Source organism: Maniola hyperantus, chromosome 18 (assembly GCF_902806685.2).
Source record: "Maniola hyperantus chromosome 18, iAphHyp1.2, whole genome shotgun sequence".
Taxonomy (NCBI): Eukaryota; Metazoa; Arthropoda; class Insecta; order Lepidoptera; family Nymphalidae; genus Maniola; species Maniola hyperantus.
In genome coordinates this window covers 11,877,970-11,902,155 of record NC_048553.1, presented here as the reverse complement: position 1 = coordinate 11,902,155, position 24,186 = coordinate 11,877,970, and the positions used below count along the sequence as shown (strand labels likewise).

The following is a 24,186-nucleotide window of genomic DNA, read 5'->3' as shown; positions in this document are numbered from 1 at the left end:
ACTTGATCACCAACACCATGCCTCCAGCCTTCAACACGCGAGGCGGACGACGATTCTGGTTAGCATAGGCATCCTGCCGGGACTGATTTTACCTCAGCAGCTTACTTGCCCTGGAGCGTCACATTTCACGCCATGCCGCTCGATCAAGCCGTGCAGTTTCTGCAACCACATTGTTGTGTGCTGGTGAGGAACTCTGGAGACCTGCTTGTTTGATATACAAACCAGGCAGTGAACCACATGCTTGACTACGAACTCACGTAGCCCAAGAAACCAGAAGTACTTCAGGGTCAGGTCCAGAGTCTTTTCGACAAAGACTTGCAGCAGACTAAGACGGTATCACGAAAACCACGCTTCCGCTCCTACTGCTGAGTAGCGGTAATAGAGCGTAACACTTTAGTACACATACCGATGAGAGTCTAGCTGTCCCACTTACAGATACTCGACGAGGGTGTCCTGATCTGCGACCTGCACCATCTAAACCCAGTTGCTCGGCTTGGCGATGCCGTTGACTTAAAGGGTTGCAGATAGTCGCCACAACACATCATCGTGCGCTTTTAGTACTCAAAGGCGAAGATGAAGTCATAAATCCACTTACGGGTAACGCGCAGTAGCAGCAGCGCTCGGTGGCTGTGAAAGCGTTGTAGACGGTCACACCCTTAAACTGAAGACAAACCAAATGGTGGCGGAAGTGTTGACTGCCAACGCTTCTAGCACGTAGGAGTACTACCTACTCACTGCACCCTGGGTAAACGTTGCTAAAACAGGCGACCACACGCTTCTTGCCGTCGTTGTGGATCCACCTCAGCGCCGGGCCATAGCCGATGCTGCTGAAGTCAGTGTGCACCTCTGTTTGGCAAATCTGTCAAGATACCTTGCTACCTTCTGCTCTGGCCTCAATCAAAAGGAACCTCTTTTTCCGACAGACGTGCAAGGCAGGCTGTCTGGATAGCATACTCCTCAACGTAGCGCCTAAAGTACTGGGTACTAGACTACTAGTAGATCTTAGATTGCCAGATTTGTTTAATGTACTCAAGGGGTAAGGACTTTAGGTAATGGCCTTGTCTTTAAGACTCGGCCCCGCCTGACCCTAACAAATGAATCTAATCAAAATGGCAAAATCGGAAACAATCGGTAACGGGAATTATCAGATTTTCTAAAAGAGTTGAATCTACCCACGTTACATAATTTACGAACGCACTACAGTGCGTCACTGACTCGCATAATATACGAAACACCTTTAAGTCCAAGACGGTATGCGTAGGTAACGTGATTTACTACAACACATAGGTACCTATCGAAATCATGGACACTAACTTTAAAAAAGAACATTCTCACCAATCAGCTCGTACAAGGGCTCGGCAGCACTTATGTTGCCCCACGATGCGCGCGGCATCGTGTCACAATACCAGTGAGCTGCAACGTTTGCGAAGGGCGCCGAAGCTTGGAGCAGGATGCGCGGTTTGGTGCCGCGACACCAGTGAGCCCCATGCTCGCGAGAGGCACTATAGCCCACAGCGGCGCACGCAGCGCAGTACCACCAGCGCGCCGTCACGCTCGTGCAGAGCGCAGAGAGGCGCAGCAGCTGCGCGACACGTCGCAGCAACGCCAGCGCAGCGTCACGCTCATGCAGAGCGCAGAAAGGCGCGGCGGCGGCGCGGCACGGCGCAGCAACGCCAGCGCACCGTCACGCTCGTGCAGAGCGCAGAAAGGCGTGGCGGCGGCGCGGCACGGCGCAGCAACGCCAGCGCACCGTCACGCTCGTGCAGAGCGCAGAAAGGCGCGGCGGCGGCGCGGCACGGCGCAGCAACGCCAGCGCACCGTCACGCTCGTGCAGAGCGCAGAAAGGCACAGCAGCGGCGCGGCACGGCGCAGCAACGCCAGCGCAGCGTCACGCTCGTGCAGAGTTCCAAAGCCCGCAGCCAAGCGTGCAGCATTGCGTCGGAACATTCGAGAAAAGAAAGATAAATGTGAGCACTATGTTCGACTATGTTCGACTATGTTCGAATCGTGTTCGAATATAAGTATTTCCCAGTTGGTTTAGTACAGTCCTTATTACGACAGATCCACCTATTCATACAACGATCTAACACCACATGAAGACTGATTTCTAATCTTGTGGAAACTCAATTTGTTATCTCGTGGCAAAAATAATTGTTTAGCAAAAACTCATCTACCTACATTACGGTTACTCTTTTTACAAAAAGAACAAACTGCATCAAAACCGATGTTTTTGGTTTTCGATAAGTTTTAAGTTTTCGTACAGTAGGTACACTCTGTGATCCTAATTTTCACTCAGAAAACAGCGTGATTGGAAAGTACTAGACTAAAACTTTAGACTTTCGCAGTTTAAGACTACGCTTTCTAGTCTTAAACTGCGAATTTAAATTGCGGATATCTTGGTGAGATACTTCATGAAGTGACTAATGGACCGACATAGACGTGTTCTTAATCTCAATATCAACCTTTCGTGGGCACAGCGGAATAAATTCCGTTTTAAAATTGATCTAAGACTGATCATAACAAAACCCTTTTGTACAAGTTCCAATACACGAGACTACCTCCCGGCTATGCCATCGGTTGAGGTTATGAACATGATTAACTTTTTCTACACCATGCATCAACATCATTAAAAATCGAGACCAAAAATAAAGACATGGTTATTACCATGACTTCATCTTGTGCGGAACAAGGTGCGGAAACGGGAGTGTTGCATTCTGTTTGAACGGTCATAGTGTTACAGAGACGTTTAATATTACACTCGCGTGTAGTTACTACCGAGGTTAAACTATTTTCGACAAGTCTCGACGTGTTTTTCCTATCGCGGAGTATTGATTCATTATTGAGTGTAACGTTTGGATAAAAACACGACTAGGTGCGTGATCTCGCGACCTATATCTAGGCCCTGCTGGTTCACATCAACGTGGTCTGCTTCGAGAACTTCGAGTTTGATCACGGCACATCACGGCTACGATCGCGGTTACGATACCCGCGATCCGACATTGTACAAGAAAAACAACAAAAATTTAAAGGTTAGAATTTTGTTCCAATTTAAGCAAACTGATTGTCAGTGACTAGATTTTAACTATAGTGGGCTATTGAATAGGAATCCCACTTCTGATTTTAGGTACAGAAGTAAAATTCAATTTAAAAAAACACAATTTATTAACACAAAACCAAATACTTTTACAATTATCAAACTTTTAATGATTGGAACAAAATTTAACACGAAAGACACAAAAAGTAAAAGTCAGTAATAAAGAAAAACATAATTCAAACCAGACCACGATGAATACAGCACAAAAATCAGTAGCGAAATGAGCCTCGTACTTGGGCGCACCTCGCTTTTATAGGCGACTACCGCCTACAATCTAAGAATATTTTAAATAAAACATCTGACTGACGCTAGAGGTCAATGATGTAGGTGGGGCATTGACCCAAATTGTGCACATTGCGAGTTTTGAAAAATGCTAAATCGCTAAAACTACAAAATGAGGCAATGATATTCGTATTGGATTGTGTTTAGACTAGTATAACAATAACGCTAAGTTTTTGCTAGCGTTCTGGTTACACCCTGTATAGAGCGACAGATTTATGGCAGACACAAATCTGTCTTGTTTTTACTCTAAGGTTGAGATCTATAGAGCGCACTTTGACTTTGCTCAGACTTATGATTGAGTTAATACGAGACAGATTTATGTGAGAGATATAGCTCTGTCTTAAGTCTAAGCTAAGTCAGAGTGGGCTCTATAGATTACACCCTAAGTAATGAAAGTTTGAGCAAAGTCAAAGTACGCTTAAGCTGTGCTAAAGATTTAAAGGGCAACGATTTACTCAAAGAAGAAACTACAAATCTGGATGCCCTTTGATATGGGAGGGTAGAGAACATGGTAGATCACACTGGTTCCATGATAAAAAAATGGAACCTCAATATTTCAAATGAGATAAATATTTGTAACGGTAACTAGATTTCGTCCGTAAAAGTATAAAAGAGAATTAACTAAAAATATTTAAATACTTAAATACTAAAATAATTCTCCAGCAGAAATTTTATGTTAAATAGGTAGGTAGTTGAAAAATATTTGTCGTTTACGGATTGTGACGTCATTATTCGCTTTCCGTACAGCGTAATTTTAATAATTAATTATGTTAAAAAATCATGTTTTTTTAAATTATTCTCTTTAATATTTAATTCTAGCCCCACAAATTACCGCTATACAAAAAAAACGCATCATTTTATTACTACCTACAGCCCAAGACCATATTATTACCACTTCAATATTCAGGCACCAATCCATACTACCTAGTTAATATTATAAATGCGAAAGTGTGTCTGTCTGTCTGTCCGTCTGTCTGTCTGCTAGCTTTTCACGGCCCATCTGTTCACCCGATTTTGATGTTTTATATAGATAGCTTTCATCCCGGGGAAGGACATAGGCTACTTTTTATCCCAGAAAATCAAAGAGTTCCCACGGTATTTTTAAAAACTTAAATCCACGCGGACGAAGTCGCGGGCATCATCTAGTACAATATAAGGTCAGATTTTTGAGAAATGATGTGATAAAATTATTACGTCATTTATCATTGTCAATTAAATTATCGCTTTGTGGACAGGCACCCTAAAAGGGCAACTAGTTTTAGTACATGAACGTGAGTAGGTGTTACTATTATTATATTTAAGTCATCAGTCAGTATTATTTGTTTTGTAATTGTAAGCGAATTGTAGGGTACCTATGTCATATGAAATAAAATAAAACTTTTATCGAATATAGTTTTTGTTTTATTCAATTTCAATCATAATCTGAGCACTACCTAATTTTAGAGTATTCGCACCCTTTTCTTACTAATGTAATATGAAAAGGACAGACGCAGTTTGACAGTTTTAAATTTAATTTTTAGATGGTAAAACCCTTCGATGAATGGTGAACCCCTGATTTTAGCGCACAGTCGCGAGCCTACTGTTTTAGCGTGCACTAAAATTTAGAGTCTTTAAATATAAAAGTTAAAAAGAAAAGGATGCAGATATTCTAAATTTAGTTTAGAGAAAGATAACGGAATCGGTGCCCATGAAGAAGGGCAATTTTTCTACTATAAATTCTCTATACTAAAGACTAGATTAAAATAATTGTAAATTGTAAATCTAATGAATTGAAGATAATATTACAATTTTAAAAATACTAGGTACTTTTTAATTTGATAAATATTATTACTTCATTATAAACTAGGATAAAAAAAATTACGTACCTACACTGAAAAAAATATTAAAATCCAACAAAGATTTACAAAGTTACAGGCATTTTAATTTTGGAGTGGGAGGGTCTTCTATCCGTTACAACTTTTTGTTATTTGATCGATTTAATTGGTTTCATTTTTTTTATCCTATGAATGAATGAATGAATGTTTTATTCAAAAAAATGCAGGTACAATAGGTTGGAACAATGTCTGTTGAGCCTTATACATTTTACCTAGTTTTACCTAGTTTATAATAAAGTAATAAAAAAATTGGAGTCAAATACCCAATTTTGTTATGTACCTACCTACTTAAAAATTATTTTCTTAGTGGTTTTTTTACGATTATTGTATGAAGTCTATAGAATGTGGTGTGCACCTTTAATAGGTGTATAGCTACTCTTTTGAATCTTTAACTTTCGTAGAGCATCTAGTTCCAATAGTATTTTCTCTAACTTCATTCCAAATTGTCAAATTATTGACTGCCTAATCATCATACATCATCATCATCGGTTAGACTGGATTTTTTGTCTGAATATTTTATGAAATCTCCACGCAACTCCGGCGATAGACAAGGACTTCCTAATCGATATGTTTTACTCTTTCTACTGCCCCGTTTCTTGGTAGGGCTCTTTCTTGGGGACAGTTGTATGGAGTCCACGGTGGTGGCGCCAGATCGCGGTGCGTAGTACCTTTCGAATAGCATCGGTTGTTGCTGGACCCTACCGTACATCAGCTCCATCTCGTGGAGAAACTCTTCCCGTCTCATTCTTTCTTCATCGCGTCTTGTTTGTAACCGCATTGCTATGTCCTCTTCATGGCTATAGTAAAATTGTTAACACATTAATAATGTCACGTAGGCGAAGGTAGGTACTGCGTGGCCTTTTCTCAATTTTGACAAAATTTTAGCCAAATAATATGTTCATTCGGTTATCACTTTCTACCACAGCAGCAAATAAGCCAGGGTCCACAACAAGCGTGGGGCAACTTTGTAAGGTTTGCTTTGATTTGATCGTCTACGTCTGCAAACTATTGATTACTAGTCTTCTCTCAGAATGAGAAGGTTTCGTCACGGTCCACGCTGTCCAAGTGTGGTTTAGAAGACTTCACACACCTTGGGGAACATTATGGTAAACTCTCAGACTTGCAGGTTTCCTCACGATGTTTTCCTTCGCCGTTAAATCAAGTGATATAATCCACATAACTCAGAATAATAAGAGGTGCGTGCCCAGAATCGAACCATTGACTCCTGAACTTACCGCCGAAGTCCTAATCATTAGGAAATTGCCGTAAAAGATTTGCTACTGCACAATGTGTAAGCTTACTTGTTCTTAACAAGATGCCAAGCGGGTTTAGACCTGAGCAATCGATCCCGGTGCCTATTATCAGCTCTTCTACGCTGCTCCATTAATCTTCTAGCTGATTCCATTTCAAACTTCTGTCTGACTGCCTCAGCTCGCAACAGTGCAGCTAAGTTGGACCTTCCAGCTGCTATGCCCTTTAAGTCTAGGGCAGAGTATGCTTGCGTTTTGTTGAAGATATCTTCTGGTTTACTGCTTGTGCCATTCCTGCTGTCGCTACTTTTGCTGCCTTGGTAGATTTTCTTTGTTATGTCGTTCATCTAAAATTAATAAATTATGTGTGACTAAAAAATTTAGGCCTCCCTACTGTTGTTGTTATCCAGGTACATATTTTATGTTAATGTACCTAGATTCCCCCCGTCTCGCCTTCACACCAGAGTCCTAATTATTTAAGTTTTGTTTCCTCATTTCTGATTCGCACTGCCAGGTGACTAGTATATTCTCTTTGACTAGGATATGGAATGCCCTTTAGGCTGCCGTTTTCTTCTCTACTTATAACACGAGTGCCTCAAGCGCGCTCTACCTTATACTGCATCATCACTCAGTCATCACTTACTCGTAAGTAGGTATGTTTGTCTGATTGCAGCCAAGCGCTAAAAAATTAAATCAAACACACAAGAGTTTCAAACCATACATCATCATCAACAATAACCCATGGCCAGGTCACTACATTGAGCAGGGGTCTCCTCTCAGAATGAGATGGGGTTGGCCATAGACCACGCTGGTCAAGTGCGAATCGGCAGACTTCACACACCTTTGAGCATATTTATGGAGAACTCTCAGGCATGCAGTCTCCTTCAGTCTCACGGTGTTTTCATTCACAGTAGTCCTAAAACAAGGCCACCGCGTTTTTTATAGAAAAATTAATAAGTAGGTATGGGTAATTATCTAACCCTGTAACTTTAAGACAAACCTTTTTCGACGCTCTTTCAGCAGTATTAAACCTGAATGGCTGAGGGCTTGTAGTAATAAAATCCTCTTTGTCCTTCGACTTCCTTGCATCCTTTGTTGGGCTAGAGCAGCGATGCCTATCCGAGGAGGTACTTGAGGGCACTGCCGGGGATGGGTCTATAGGCAGATCGCTGTGGGCTGCAGGGGTGGACAGGCGGCTTCGGTCGCGTACCGCCATGGTGCCTGGGAAGCTAGAGGTCCGTAGCAGTTCTTCTGCCCTGACACGACGATTCATAGAGCTGAAATAAAGGTATTCACGATACTGGAACTGAAGAGTCTTATAGGATGCTTGAGCTAAGGTTATGGTCATGTCATCTAACTCTATGACAGAAAAAAGTCCGATAGTAGGTAAGCAATCCGGTGATAAGATTGTACTGAAAAGTTGTTTACCAGCCAATATGCTAAAGAAGCCAAATAGGAGTATAGTTATCTTAACTTAGGTTAGAATGCTTAGGTCAGCATCCTTGGAGAAGCAGAGAACAAGTAACCGACATACAGAGTGTAACGAACTCTAGCAAAAACGAAGACAGGTGATAGTACTGATGATTACTGATGATATGATACCACAATAAAATGCAAAAAAGAAAATAAGAAAAATCCTGTATTTTTTAAAAGTTCACAATGTTTAAATAAAACATCTGATTCACGTTAGAGGTCAACGAACGTTCCGTAAATAGGCCATTCGGAGGCAACGCCGCGTGATGCCGCCTCGTAGGTGGGGCACTGATTTGAGTTTTGCACGCCATACATTGCGAGTATGAAAAATACTAATTCACTAAAACTACAAGATAAGGCAAATGCATGGCATTGGATTGTGTTTAGGTTGAATAATAATGAAGCAAGGTTTTTGCTAGGTACCATTCTAGTTACACCCTGTTTATCTCAACAAGTTGCGGACATAGAGTCGCGAAGCGAGCCTCAATAGCCCAACGGGTAAAGGAGTGGACTGAAAACCGAAAGGTTGACGGTTCAAACCCCGCCCGTTGCACTATTGTCGTAGTAGGGGAATATTAGGTACCTAGTCATTTAACATGGCTAATATTCTTTAAAAAAAAAACTATTATGACAAAGGGTGGGGCACATAGCTCGAAGAACCCAGGCAACTTAACCAGCATACCATACATACTTACCTAGAGATAGTAAAAAATATGAAAATGCTAAGATTTTACCGAAAAAAGTTGTCCTCCTTCATTTTATCGTAGAAATAGTTGGAGAAGAGGTTCTTCGGCACCGGGCGGGCTCGGAAGCGCTTCTTCTTCTTGCTCTTCGGCAACGCGTTGACGGCTCTCTCGCACACTCCAGCTATGGAGCCTTCCTCGCGCTTCGTGAAGCTGAACGGCTTCATCTGCGCTCTTAGCTCTGCTTCGCTGTTTATCTTTGTTATTGCTCGTCTGTAAACCAATAATAGCTGTAATAGCCTAGTGGTTAGGACCTCCGCCTTCTAATCGGAGGTCAGGGGTTCGATTCCGGGCACGCACCTCTAACTTTTGGAGTTATGTGCGTTTTAAGTACCTAATTAAATATCACTTGCTTTAACGGTGAAGGCAAACATCGTGAGGAAACCTGCATGCCTGAGAGTTCTCCATAATGTTCTCAAAGGTGTGTGAAGTCTACCAATCCGCACATGGCCAGCGTGGTAGACTATGACCAAAACCCTGAGAGGAGACCCGTGCTCTGTAGTGAGCCGGCGATGGGTTGATCATGATGATGATGATGAAACCAATAATCGTTTACTAACTGACACGGGTATTCTCCAAAAAAGATATTGTGTTATTATAAGTTTGACATGTGTTCATCTGTTTGTCTGTGTATCTGTCTATGGCATCGTAGCTCCTAAACGATTGAACCGATTTTGATTTAGTTTTTTTTGTTTGAAAAGTGAATTGATCGAGAGTGTTTTATTTTTCATGTACCACAATTGTATGTATAACTACAATTAAGTAAGAAGGGCTGGCTCATTTTTTGCGCAGCGGATCAGCCTGGCTGTCCAGCGCGGAAATGCAGCCAGTATTCTTGGCACCATTCCACGCGGTCATGATTTATATAGTAATTAGATAAGGCTAGCTTTAAGTTTTATTGTATTAAAAAAAAAAAAAAAAATATAAAAACCTTAAAAAAAAAAAAAAAAAAGTAAGTGTAGTAATAAATTTAGTTACATTGGAAATGCTTATCTTTGCTATGATCCAAACGATATCATATCCTATTGCTTTGGTCCTGATAAAGCTCAAAAATCATACCAATATTCTTACTTATTACAAAAGCAGGATTCTTGCTAACGGTGACAGATTAGCAGTTTAACACTTCGGCCTCCTGTTCGGAGGGTCCAGGCTTCGGTCTTGGGCACGCACCTCTTAACTTTTTTCGGAGTTACGTGCGTTTTAAGCAATTAAATATCACTAAACTCGCTTTAACAGTGCAGAAACATGTCGTGAGTAAACCTGTAGGTACGTGTGTGCCTGAGAGTTCTCCATAATGTTCTCAAAGGTGGGTGAAGTCTGTTAATTCGCACATGGTTAACGTAGTGGACAATGTCCTAGACCCAAGCTCAGTAGTCAGCGGGCGATGGTTTAAGTAAGTTGATGATGATAATGATTGAATGATGAGATTCATAGTACCTACTACATTATAGTTGTCTTTAGCAGTCATTGCAAAAACCTAAAAAAATTAGGTACCTATTATTATGTCCATATCTGGTTCTCACGGCCAAAATGGCGAAAACAAACACAATATAAAATAACTTTTTTTAATTACTGCACGATAACAGTAGAATATGGATGTAGATATTGGGTTTTTCCAAGTCAGTATCAATAACGACCACGCGGGTCGTCTGGTGACATAATATTTAGCGTGACCAGATGACCTGGATATAGAAGGACTGTCCTGGAGTTTAGGTTCCTGGAAAACAGTCAAATTGCTAAAAATATGCTGCGACCTGTCTTCTTCTTTTCTCGTTTGGTGGCTTTTTGTAGTGCTCGACCAGCACAATGCACTTTGGGAATGTCAAGTAGCACATAGGAGATTGGCCGATTTCGGGCATATAAGACTGCCGTTCTGCCAGATAATATGTCAAAATCACAGTCAAAGCCTTTTATTCAGATTGGGTACCATTGCACGTACCTACCATGTACCTAATATAGGCATAATTGCCGCAAATTGCTAATGCGCGTGGCCGCCATTTTCGTCTCACCAAACGTTGCTAGAATTCGAGAATCGAAACACAATAACATCAAAGTAAAATGGACCTAAAGAGCCTTGAATTGAAGTCAAAAATTCAATGCCACTGATTTTAATTTCGCAAGGTTTCCGCATGGAGCGCTGGCTGTAGATGTGTAGACAAACTTGAGCTTTAAAACAAGGCTCTTAAGATCTAGTTTACTATAAGGCAGAAGTGTTTCGACTCTCGAATTCTAGCAACGTTTGGTGTGACGTAAAATCTTATGACTACAGGTACAGCACTAGACTGAAGTTTCAAGCTGTTTGTTTTGAAGTTTCCCTAGATTTAGAGAGGCTCTTCAAGAATCTAGATGAGGAATCCTCCCTTAAACGAGTGTCCTGCATTATGCTGATAAAAACCTGGTCGTATTAGTATGTTAAAACAGGATGTACTGGTATGTATCCACTTGGCATCGATTATATTATTATCATCTAACATTGAACTTCTGTCGGAAGTTGTGAATGCCCTGCCAACTTCGAACTGAAGTTTGAAACGTTGTGTACTTACCTACAAAAATGTATAGATATAAGTCCCGCAAATTGCTAATGCGCGTGGCCGCATTAGCAATTTGCTTTTGAAATTCTCTGTTACGTAATCAGTACCCTTATTATAAATGCGAAAGTGTGTTTGTTTGTTGGTTTGTTGGTTTATTGGTTTGTTGGTTTGTCCTTCAATCACGTCGCAACGGTGCAACGGATTGACGTGATTTTTTGCATGGGTATAGATAAAGACCTGGAGAGTGACATAGGCTTACTTTTCATCCCGGAAAATCAAAGAGTTCCCACGGGATTTTTGAAAATCTAATTCCACGCGGATGAAGTCGCGGGCGTCAGCTAGTGGAGAATAAAAAGGTATGACTTTGGCGATTAAGGCGCAACGCACACTGCCGGTAGTGGCGAGTGGACTGTAGAACAGAGGCCTAGTCCTATATAATTAATGAAAAGGGACAAAAAAGTCAGCGGGCGTTAGCCATTTTGAGGCACCAACTAATCACAAACCAAACTTATGTTTTCGAATTGAATTTCGAATAAAAACATTGTTTGCGATTGGTCGGTGTATCAAAATGGTTAACGCCCACTGACTTTTCGTTTCTGTCATTTATATGGGACTAGCTTATGCTCGCGACTTCGTCCGCGTGGACTACAAACCCCTATTTCACCCCCTTAGGGGTTAAATTGTCAAAAATTCTTTCTTAGCGGATGTCTATGTCATAATAGCTATCTGCATGCCAAATTTCAGCCCGATCCGTCCAGTAGTTTGAGCTGTGCGTTGATAGATCAGTCAGTCAGTCAGTCAGTCACCTTTTCCTTTTATGTATTTAGAAGATTAGGTAACAGACAGAGCCCCATACGAACCTCTCTTCGCGGGTAGAGTATAAGTTGTTACCTCATAGCTTGATCTTCGAGTATTTTGTCGTATAATGGTATACGGGACTCAATGGGCACCGGCCTGGCTCGGAACCGCTTCCTCTCCCTCTTCTGATGAAGCATGTCCTCGGACAAGGACTTCTGTAGGCCTCGGAGTTCACTCATTATCCGGTCTTCTTTGTCTCTACAATAAGACATTAAGAAGATGCTTATAAGCAGTGGCGTGCAGCAGTGGCGTAGCTAGGTAACCAAGGGCCCTGGGGCAAATCAAAAATGGGGCCCCACTGCTCTCTAAACTGAGGTTTTATCAAGTAAAAATATTAAATATACAAATACATTCACAGAAAGAATTTAGGGGAATTCCCTAGTAAGTTTCGAATTATAATATTTAGGTATTTTGAAAATGGGAGAAATTTTTAAAAATTTAGTTCGATCGAGAATATCTGGTACCTAAGGATTCGAGGGCCCCCTGAGCTTTAGGGCCCCGGGGCACTGCCACGCCTAGCCTCTAGGTAGCTACGCCACTGGCGTGCAAGTCACAGGCATAAATGCACTGCTTACCCCAGTTGTAATAGCTCAATGCATATTTTTCATTATGACCTGCCAGTAAACAGATTCCTAGCTAACTAATGCCTACCCTGGCTTCAAACCCTGTGCACGCAACTGCTTATAAGTCCCGCAAATTGCTTATGCGCGTGGCCGCCATTTTAGTGCCGTCAGCTGCACTAGACTGAAGTTTCGAGCTGATGGTATATTTTTATTTCGGCTGACGTCAAAATGACGTCATTTCGATGTTAATGAGACATGGTTCCAGCTCAATAGCAATTTGCGGGACTTATACCCACTATGCACTTCAAATGAATGTAAAGTAATCTTCTCGACGGTTAGTGAAGTCTGCCAATCCGCACTTAGTCAGCGTGGTGGACAACTACCATTCTTATTCTAGAGGAAAACCGTGCTCAGTAGTGGGCGGCTATGAGTTGAGATATTGAAGATAATGAATACAATTTACGAGTATTTTTCACATTTCTCTACTGTTTCAATAAACAGCTAATTTAGACTCTTGGTTTACAGAAAGGGCATTATTTTTAACTAGTTGATGCCCGCGACTTCGTACGCTTGGATTTAGGTTTTTAAAAATCTCGTGGATACTCTTTGATTTTTCGGGATAAACATGAGCGACATAGGCTACTTTAGCCTATGTCGCTCATGTTCTCTCTCAAGGTCTTAAACTATACCCATGCAAAAAATCACGTCGGTCCGTTGCTCCGTTGCGACGTGATTAAAGGACAAACCTACAAACAAACCAATAAACCAACAAACCAACAAACAAACACACTTTCGCATTTATAATATGCGTAGGTACTTAGTGATTTTGAATAATAAAATTACCTAATAGGTACCTACTATCAGTGTTGACATTTTTTTTAGGAAACGCGTTCCATCTTAGGCCGCATCATCACTTTCCATCACGTGTGATTGCGGTCAAGCGTTTGCCTCCTAATGAATAAAAAAAATTAAAAAAAAACCGTAAAAAATAGGCATACCTAGCTGTACTTCACTAAATATAAATAATATTAAAAATTAATGAAGAAACATAAGAGCATAACAATAAACAAATCATCAATCTTACCTAGGTACCTGCTGAATCAAATAATAATTTGACATTCCGCAATAGGTAAAGGAAGAAAAATATATAAAACAAAAATTCAATTAAGTACGGTTTTACCAGTTTGAATGGGTAAAACCCAATATATTTTCTCTCGTGAGACGTGACCATACACTTACCTTTCTGTCATCTTAAAAGGCTTAGGTATCGTAATACTTTTCCGTCGCCTCAACGAACCAGTTCGCCTCGTCCGTAGAGGACTAGACGGCATACTTTGCGTTTTAAACAGCCCATCGTCATTTATATCATTTGAGTATTTATCCCCTTCGAAAAACTTATCGAATTTATCGTCCACTTCATTTTTAGTTTCCACTTTATCATCATGCCAAGAAATAGAACACGCTGAATGATTCCTTTTAGGTCTATCCAATTTAGATCCTACACCTTTTACCGTTAAACTACTGATTTTTATAGGATCTACTTGTCCATTGTCTAATCCATCATTCTCTATTTTACTGAAAGATCTATTAGCGGATGCTTTAACGACATTAACTTGAGGAATTTTTTGTTTATCTATCACAGTAAGAGATTTTCTTCTATTGTAAGATCTTCTTTTAACGGTTGAAACGATTTCTTCCTTATCAAATCTACTAGTATCATCGCAAACTTTACAGTCGTCTATGTGTTCGACCGCTAAACCGAGCATTAGTTTCTTTTTGTCTCTCAAACTTCTTAAAGTAGAATAAAATTCTGCTTCTGACAAATGGTTTATATCGTTATAATCAGGGATGCTTCTGTAGAATTCCTTTAGTTTCTCTGCTTCGATATCACCAGCCACAGAGCCACAAGACGATTCTATGGAACACTGTTCTACTAAATTCTTTTCGGTACGTTCGTATGCAGTCCTCGGCATTTTACTAATAGGGTCTACTGGTACATTAATACACGCGTTTTTAAACACACTACAGCGATGCATAACTTAATGATATCATCGTTAATCACTTAAAATACAGTGGTCTAAAGCAAAACAAGTGAGATTCGTAGATTGTGTTATGATTCTTGGTCTCCATGGTGATACTGTCGGTAATATGGCTTTGACTCGAGTCATTATGTTGCTGAATTCGGTTTAGATCAAAAATTAAATCCATACTAATATTATAAATGCGAAAGTGTGCCTGTCTGTCTGTCTGTCTGTTTGTCTGCTAGCTTTTCACGGCCCAGCAGTTTAACCGATTTTGATGAAATTTGGTACAGAGTTAGCTTACGTCCCGGGGAAGGACATAGGCTACTTTTTATCCCGGAAAAAATATCCCGGGATTTTTAAAAACCTTAATCCACGCGGACGAAGTCGCGGGCATGTAAGACGTGTTCCTACGTAAGTAAGATACCTATATAAAACAGAAGGAAGCTATGTTTGCCAATCTACCTAAATCCTCATAGTTTATACGCACTGAAGACCATGGTCCGTAATGGGTCTAGAAATATTACAACATATTGACGTTGGAGAAGATGCTGTAGTCATCATAATATTATGTATTATCGAGGAAATGTGGAAATATTTCGAGGGTTTCAGCACGCACGCCACAACATTCAAATGGCACGGCGGAATAGAGCGAGATACGATGTCTTCTTAAAATAAGCAACAGCCAGAAATCGAACCCCAACCCCTCTGGTAGCAATTGAGAGCAGGTCAAAATAATAATAATCCTAATTCCAAATCCTAATAATATTATAAATGTGAAAGTGTGGATCTGGAATCACGCAAAAACTGATTTGGATGAAATTCGGAATGGAGATAGATTAACTTACTGACAAGTCGCAGGGAGTCGCTAGATTCAGGCGGCGCAGGACCGTGGCGTGTGGAAGTCCCTACAAGATACATATTATGTTATGTGCAGCAGTAGACGTCTATCGGTTGATGATGATGATGATGACGACATATCTCCGCTAGTGGACAGACATCTTAACTCCGCACTTTATTAAATTAAAACACGCGTCAGGTTTTTCCAAACCACAATTTATTATTACCGTCTACCGATCAACCTTTGAGAATAAATCGTTACCAGATGCAACACTCAATTCTCTGTTTTTGTACATAGACACATCTATACCTACCAACCTGTTTTATTGGGTCATTCATTGATATAATTGTAGCCTCAATAGCTCAACGGTTAAAGGAGTGGACTGAAAACCGAAAGATCGGCGGTTCAAACCCCGCCCGTTGCACTATTGCCATACCTACACCTAGCACAAGTGTAATGTTTAGTTGCTGGGGAAAAGAGAATATTAGTCATTTGGCTACTTGACTAATATTCTTTAAAAAATACAGCGAAATAGTAGGTATAGTACGTGACCTAGGTCGAGATGGCCATCAGGGTATGAGGCGGAGGAACGTCCGGCGCACCCGCACGTCAGCCGCGCTATCCCGCCCCGGGTTAGCTCGGGGGCTGTGCGGGTGTGCGGGGCGTCCCCACACCGATTACCATCTCGACCTGTCGCGTACTATAGGTACTGAGATAGCTGCCATCTTGACTTTGGAGATATTCGATATTAGACTAAGGATTGGACTCCTTTGCGGAGCGTAGTTGTGGAAACCAATCCTTAATCTAAGCCAAGATACTTTTTATCCCGGAAAATCAACGCAACTGGCTTATAACTAAACATGTTAATCGGTCCTAACTTGTACCTATCCTACGGTCTACTTCAAAGTTTTTAATTACCTATAGGAAATAAGTTGAGTAAAACCCAAGACCATGCGGAAGAAGCAAACAAAAACAAGGCAAAACCTCAAGTATCAACTCAACAGTGAACATCTACTGATCTACCCATATGGAATATTGAGATAATTTAATTAGCTAGAGAAAGTTTAGCTGAAGTTATAAAAATAGCAAGACATAGTATAAATCGCTAGAGGCCTTAAAAGACTTGTATCCAGGGCCGCAAAAAAGTATTACAAAAATTTTCATTGACATTGACATTTATCAAAGTTGAAGTTGTTCGTCTGTGGACCAAAACAATAATTTTAATTTTTCCATGTCCGAAAAATCGAAAAATTCGATAACAAAAATTGTATTACAGCAAAATCCTAGATAAGTAAAATGGTAAAATAGCTTGTGAAAATAATACGGTACTTATTTGCACTCTATAAAAAATACATAGATGTTTATTAGTGGTTCAAACTGAAGAGTATCACAATGTTTATAACCAAAACATCTTCCCTAAATAACTTTATATTAGCGCGAATTTCGACTCATGTGAGATATGCCTCGACTATCCGGGTGTCTAGTGAACAAAAACATGAGAAGTCTAAAGGAAAGTACGATGTTATTATCGCTGGTGGAGGCATGGTTGGTTGCACCTTAGCCTGTGCTATGGGTAGGTCTAAATTCTATTTATATAATGTTACGTTCACAGACTGAAAAAGCTCATTGAGCAAAAAACAGCTGACGCGCGTTGTGGCAGCCGCAGGAAGGCCACGACCTGAAATTCTTGTTATGACTTATGAAAATCCGACCTTTCGGTTTTCAGCCCGCTCCTGAGCTATTGAGCTATTGAGGCTCTATCAGTTGGTAATGATGATGATGATGATGATGATGATTAAATAGACAGGCTGTTATACCCAGCTGGCTATCTTCGTGCTTACTAAATTTTCTTTGACTACTTGTCAGGTAAAAACTCATTACTATCAAAGATGAAGATCCTCCTGCTGGAAGGCAGCGCAGACAAGAAGTTTGTTTTAACACCCGACTACAGCAACAGAGTGGTAGCTTTGAACCCAAATACTAAGTCTCTTATGGAGTCTTTGGATGTGTGGCAGAATGTGGAGAAGATGAGGCTGCAACCCGTTAGGCATATGCAGGTAAGAAACTCTTTGATTTGTAGGGTTTCATATCTTCACAGAAAAGAAGGAACCCTCAGAGCGGTTACGCACTGCATCCGATCGGAGTCAGTCAAAATACGTTCTTTTTTTAGGGTTCCGTACCTCAAAAAGAAAAACAACCCTTATAGGATCACTTTGTTGTCTGTCTGTCTGTCTGTCAAGAAACCTACAGGGTAGTACCCGTTGACATAGAATCATGAAATTTGGCAGGTAGGTAGGTCTTATAGCAGACATTAGGGGAAAAATCTGAAAACCATGTAGTTACATCACACAAAAAAAATTTAATTGTTGTCATAAACTAAAAATTGATATTTTCAATTTTCGAAGTAAGATAACTATATCAAGTGGGGTATCATATGAAAGGGCTTCACCTGTGCATTCTTAATCAGATTTTTATTTATTTTTATGCATCATAGTTTTTGAATTATCGTGCAAAATGACGAAAAATACGACTGTAGTATGGAACCGTCGTTGAGCGAGCCTGACTCGCACTTGCCCAGTTTTTTGTTTTGTATGGGAGCTTATGACATGTCATAGATAAGCGCTGGTATTCTCACGGATAGAACTCGGATGACGGAAGTGTAGTGTGTAATCGCCGTTATAAGATCACTTCGTTGTCTGTTATATCTCTCAAGATCAAGATAATTAGAACCTGTAGGGTACTTTCCGTTGAACTGGAATTGTGAGGCAGGTAGCAATTTTGTTATAGCTCAAGTAAAGTCAAAAATCAAAACCAAAGTTTTTTAAAAATCATGTAGGAACTCTTTGATTTTCTGAGATAATACAAATGAGTCTAGCTCAACCTTACACTCAAGAATGGCTTTATTTTTCAGGTCTGGGATGCCTGTTCTGAAGCACTTATATCATTCAGCAGTTCCGACATCTTGGATGATGACGTAGCATACATTGTTGAGAATGACGTCCTTATGGAAGCCATTATCACTGAGCTGAAGTCCGATGCAGTGAAGAATGTTGACATAGTGTACGGAGCTAAGATAGCGGGATATGTCCTACCGAAGTCTGTGCAAAGTGCTGGAACGGGCAGTGTAGTGCAGATGGAAAATGGTGATAGCTATATCTGTGATTTATTGGTAAGTACAAACCTTAATATAACTAACTAGATGTAGAAGAAGAAGAAGAATCATCATCATCAACCGATAGAAAATCACAGATTTTACCATCTAAAGATTAAATTTAAAACTGTCAAACTGCGTCTGTCCTTTTCATATTACATTAGTAAGAAGAGGATGCGAATACTCTAAAATTAGGTTGTGCTCAGAATCAGTACTTACTCATTTATACCTTTAATATGAGTAACATTTCGTTTGCCAGGCTTGGTTTTTTTCCCATACATTTTGAGCATTATCCTTTAGGTTTTTTTTTAAATAGCATAAGATTATCCTATGTTCTCGTCCAAAGTGCAAGTTATATCTGTGCCAAACGTCAATGTCAGTTAAGTGGATGGACCATAGGTAATGTATTTTTCCTTAGTGAAATCAAAGATTAAATTAATTACGGGTCTAATAAATTCTTAGTTGAAAGTTAATGAAAAAAATCTTTTCACTCTTATTTTTATTAATAAATAGAACATTAAAAAATCTTTACAAACTAAAATAATACAGTCTTAAACTAATCTCCAAATTAAAGCTTCCTCAAGGAGGCTGCCTGTCATCTAATTTTGAATTTTGCATCTGTGGTTTCTATCAACTTATTAACTCTCTTCGTCAATTGTGCCAACTTAGTTTTTATATCAACTGTGCATATCTCTTATATAGCATTATTATTGAAAGATATGTATACTTAAACCTTCCTGAAGGTAATCTAGGTTATTATGATAGTGAAAAATGATCTAAATCAGTTCATTAGTATTTGAGATGATTGCAAACCCATACGTAAATATGGGTTGAATACAGAACTTTCTTTTTTAAGATCTGTTAAAAAACCTTTTCACTCTTATTTTTATTTAAAAAAAATTGCAAACTAAAATAATACAGTCTTAAACTAATCTCCAAATTAAAACTCCCTCAAGGAGGCTGCCTGTCATCTAATTTATTTTCAATTGAACTTAACTTTGCATCGGTGGTTTCAATCAACTTATTGACTCTCTTCGTCAATTCGGCCAACTGAGTTTTAATATCAACCATACATATCTCTTATATAGTATTATTATTGATAAACTTAACCTTCCTGAAAGTAATGTAGATTATTATGATACTGGAAAATGATCAAAATCAGTCCATTAGTATTTGAGATGATGATGATTGCAAACCCATACGTAAATATGGGTTGAATACAGGTTTACAAACTAAAATAATACAGTCTTAAACTAATCTCCAAATTAAAACTCCCTCAAGGAGGCTGCCTGTCATCTAATTTCTTTTCAATTGAACTTAACTTTGCATCTGTGGTTTCAATCAACTTATTAACTCTCTTCGTCAATTCAGTCAACTGAGTTTTAATATCAACCATACATATTTCTTGTATGGCGTTAATATTGAACGACATTGGTCTGGTTCTGGTTTCTACGGTTGCCGAAGTGGTTCGTTTCCTCCGTTCGACATTTTCGTTTGAGAACCGGTCGTACAAATAGCTCTTTCTCTTCACGACTTGTCTCTCTAGGTCTTCTTCGCCTTTGCACTGTTTTATTCGGCATTCGTAGTTGTTGTTCTTTCGTACGCTCTTCTTTTTCGCTTTGCGGCTGACCACCATTTTGTATATTGATGCTATTAATTCTCTTGGTATCTGAAAAAATGTTTTGGTTCTACAAGAAACTGATAAAAAGGCAAGAGTTATTTTCTTGCAGTTGTCAGTTAAACTCTGCTTTATTTAATTTAACATACAGTTGAAATATGTAAAATGACAATGCCTTTTGATGCCACGTGGCATCGTCAAAATAGGGTCTTGGACTGTAGTAATAAAATGAAGTGGTTTTTGTATAACGGTAGTTTATGTGGCTAGGATTCATTATTAAAGAAAATAATTTTAAAAAATCACGATTTTTATTTATTTTTAACATGAACGTCACGCGCGCCGCTGTACGGAAAGCGAATAATGACGTCACAATCCGTAAACGACATTTTTTTTCAACTTTTAACATAAAAATAGATTAATTTCTGCGGGAAAATATTTTTAATGTTAAAAATTTAAAAATATTTGTCGTTTACGCCTTGTGACGTCAATAATCAATGAGTGTTTACTTTAGCGTTTAAACTATCGGGAGTGATTTCATATATAGTATATTTCTACGGCCATACTCACGTATCAAGTCGACGTTAGCCCGACTAGTTTCGAACCCATCCGGGGTCCTTTATCAAGGGGGTCAGTCTTAAACGCGACGCGTGCGTGGTCTGACCCCCTTGATAAAGGACCCCGGATGGGTTCGAAACTAGTCGGGCTAACGTCGACTTGATACGTGAGTATAGCCGTAGAAATATACTATTTAAATATATATAAAGGGAGTGTTAATTTCCTTACCCTGTTTTCCCTGGGGTCGTTGGGCCTTATGTTGAGCGTGCGCATATGCGAGGCGGCCAGCAAGGCTCCCCAGCGCAACACCGACATCAACTGCTGCGGAGCGCATGATAGCAACGAGCTGAACAGCATGCTTTCCAAATGGGCTACCAGTTGCGTTTGACGCACCAGGCGGTCCAAGCCTGCGCTTTCTTGTAGTGCCTTGAATTGGGAAAATATCGTTATGGACAGTCAATTTTAGTGAAGATATCCTGTGAAAAACTACTGAATACAGTTAAACCATGATTCAAGTCAAGACGTCGGGCGAGTTTCCATCCTTATGTCGTCGACATCACATCTACACGCACGAAACGTTTTGCGTCATCATTCCTCATACGTATATAATTGGCAGGAAACATTGATCTCGGAAGAGTATTCTAGACCCTAGCCATGCATATAAGGAACTAGCTGATCCCCGCGGCTTCGCCCGCGTGTATATAATATAGCCTATGTCACTCAGGAATAATGTAACTTTCTATTGGTGAAAGAATTTTCAAAATCGGTTCAGTAGTTCCAGAGATTACCCCCTACAAACAAACTTAACGACATTACCCCTTTATAATTTATTAGTATAGATGATGACGCAAAGCGTTTCGTACTTTAGACTAAACCAACAAACTCCATTCGTTTGATATAGTCAGGAGCAAGTTATTATAAAAAATTGAAGTTATTTATTTACCTGGATATCACTGACAGCCAATCCCACCAGCAAATTCGTCAATATAACAGTCACAAGCAACACAAATATCAGAAACATTGCGTGCGCTGTCAACGGGTAGTATATCTCTGAATTGGTGCAGTTGTTGTAGAAGATGTCCTCGTACTCCAGTTCACCAGACATCATCATGACAGTCTTGACCAGACCAGCTGGTAAATGAAAGGCTGGATAGTTACTGAACAGCACGCTAAATGCTAGACCGAATGCTATGAGCAGACAGCTGTAGGCCAGGAGAAATGTTGCAAAGTTCACCGTCACTGTAAAGAAATAATTGGGTGAGGTAGCGATGCCAATCTAAATATATAAAAGGAAACGGTGACTGACTGACTGACTGACTGATCGATAACGCACAGCTCAAACTACTGGACGAATCGGGCTGAAAGGACAATGACAGAATTTCTATAGAACCGTGACCCATTTTATTATATAAAAGTCGTTTACACGTATGCTTTATGGAGCACCGCTGGATTTAACACCTCTAGAACTTGCGGTTTTTCATTAAATCTAAGTTTAAGTCACAATGATTCTAGGTCATATACAATTTACCTATAATATTGTGAAACTAAATGGAAACTAATAAAAACATCCGCGTTATTTGAATACTAGGATAATTATCATTAATTTATATTGTGTGTAAATTGGTGGGTCAGGATCTGTCTTTCTCACATTGTAGCCAATAGTGATCGAGCGTCAACCAATATGTGGGGCGATTTCTTAAAACCTGCATCAATCATTATTACAATCTCAATTGTTGTGATTGGCTGAATTTGTGCTTGTTGCAACAATGCATTGTAGCCAATAGTGAGCGAGCGTCAACCAATGAGAAGTGATTGCGATCGTGACATTTAAGCTGTCATTCTACCGCAGTCGTGCAGCAGAGGCGATTTCGATCGTGACATTGTAGCTGTCATTTTTCCGCAATCGCCTGCACGAGTCTGGTGACATATCCTCCCTCCTAAAATTCACCCGTCCTCTAAATGGTGAATGTGTCTTAATGTTAGTGTATAGTTCTTATATTAAGTATCTATGTAATTTTTTTTAAAATGAACAAACTAAAGCTATAATTTGTGTATTTATGTTTCATTATTGTCTTTTCCGTGTGTGTGTGTCTGTCTCTGTGATTCCAGTTGTAATATTTTATGTAATGGTATATTATGTCACTAACAATAAATTAACCCTTCTATTACAGTAAACAGTTTAAGATTTTAACTGCTCATTTTTACCGGCCAATCTCCTCTGTGTCTCCTTCAAGCTACTTGAGACAGGCAAAGTGCATTGTGCTGACATGGCACTGAAAAAAGCCATATACCTATTAAGAAAAGAAGAAGAAGAAGAGTCTGGTGACGGATTGATGACGACATAACGTACCTGTAGTAAACATTTGCACGTACAACCCAAAAGTTGGGAATCGTCCAATGATCATCATCAACTCGAACCAACAAAAGAAAATAGTAATGGCCGCCACATCGTGTTGCCAGTTCGACGTGTTGGAATTTGTCACACCATTATCTCGATACCACGTTGGTATCTGAAAAAGAAACACACATTGTCATTGATGAAAAAGTTTAAAAAGAATAAAAAAAACCGGTCAAGTGCGAGTCAGGCTCGCGCAACGAGAGTTCCGTACTGCAGTCGTATTTTTGCGACATTTTGCACGATAATTCAAAAACTATGATGCATAAAAATAAATAAAAACCTGTTTTAGAATGTACAGGTGAAGACCTTTCATATGATACCCCACTTAATATAGCTATCTTATATTGAAAATTGAAAATACTAATTATTAGTTCATGACCACAATTTTTTTTGTGTGATGTAACCACAAATTACCCTGTAGATTTCTTGACAGACAGTGAGACAGACAAAGTGATCCTATCCGTTTTTGCTTTTGAGGTACGGAACCCTAAAAAGGTTCCAGCTCAGCATATTTCTTGTACTTACATGCACAAAAATATCTTTCTATTTTTTACATACCGTACATAAGAAAACTCCTATAACTATGAGCAGTTGTAACCAATTTTCCCATTGTCGGATGTAGGCGGAATAGTCGAGGCACGCTTGAAATATTTCTTTGATCATAAAGCATATATTCAAGAGTACTATGACGTATTGTACTGGTCGTAGGTAACTTGGCACGCCGCAAGTCGCGTCTTCACATAGGAATATCTCTAAAACCACACAAAAAATGTTTAAAAAATTAACAGCATTTGCAATACAGAAAAAAAGTATTTAAAATTGCTTGAAAACTTAATATGGAAAATGAAACATTTTAAAAAACGCAAAAAATAGCTTTTTTGATTGCAAAATTTTTGCAACACTTTTTTTCCTAAAAGTTACCCTATTATGGTTG

The 24,186-nt window shown here is 39.6% G+C and overlaps 3 protein-coding genes across 4 annotated transcripts in view; 1 reads left to right on the top strand and 2 right to left on the bottom strand.

The window, feature by feature from the left end:
* Positions 1–5,719: 5,719 nt before the first annotated feature.
* LOC117990487 (protein FAM161A) lies at positions 5,720–14,716 on the bottom strand. The gene is made up of 6 exons (XM_034977938.2): positions 13,908–14,716; positions 12,139–12,303; positions 8,708–8,929; positions 7,501–7,777; positions 6,552–6,847; positions 5,720–6,047 (listed from the first exon to the last, which is right to left on the bottom strand). The coding sequence occupies exons 1-6, from the start codon at positions 14,702–14,704 to the stop codon at positions 5,720–5,722; spliced, it is 2,085 nt and encodes a 694-aa protein (XP_034833829.1). The 5' UTR covers positions 14,705–14,716.
* Positions 14,717–16,728: 2,012 nt separating this feature from the next.
* The window catches only part of Coq6 (ubiquinone biosynthesis protein COQ6, mitochondrial), a 47,303-nt gene continuing 39,845 nt past the window's right edge, over positions 16,729–24,186 (top strand). Inside the window, exons 1-3 of one of the 2 annotated variants that reach the window (XM_069504691.1) lie at positions 16,729–17,103; positions 17,397–17,587; positions 18,442–18,699. In XM_069504691.1, the coding sequence (XP_069360792.1) occupies positions 16,923–17,103; positions 17,397–17,587; positions 18,442–18,699 (630 nt within the window). In that variant the 5' untranslated portion in view covers positions 16,729–16,922. The remainder of the gene's footprint in view (positions 17,104–17,396; positions 17,588–18,441; positions 18,700–24,186) is intronic. The other variant, XM_034977957.2, reaches the window with a different exon arrangement.
* pyx (transient receptor potential channel pyrexia) overlaps positions 19,167–24,186 on the bottom strand; it is a 34,085-nt gene continuing 29,065 nt past the window's right edge. Inside the window, exons 10-14 of the mRNA XM_034977956.2 lie at positions 23,811–24,004; positions 23,205–23,364; positions 21,798–22,093; positions 21,083–21,280; positions 19,167–20,350 (exon numbers count right to left, since the gene is read on the bottom strand). Coding sequence (XP_034833847.1) covers positions 19,958–20,350; positions 21,083–21,280; positions 21,798–22,093; positions 23,205–23,364; positions 23,811–24,004 — 1,241 coding nt within the window. The 3' untranslated portion in view covers positions 19,167–19,957. The remainder of the gene's footprint in view (positions 20,351–21,082; positions 21,281–21,797; positions 22,094–23,204; positions 23,365–23,810; positions 24,005–24,186) is intronic.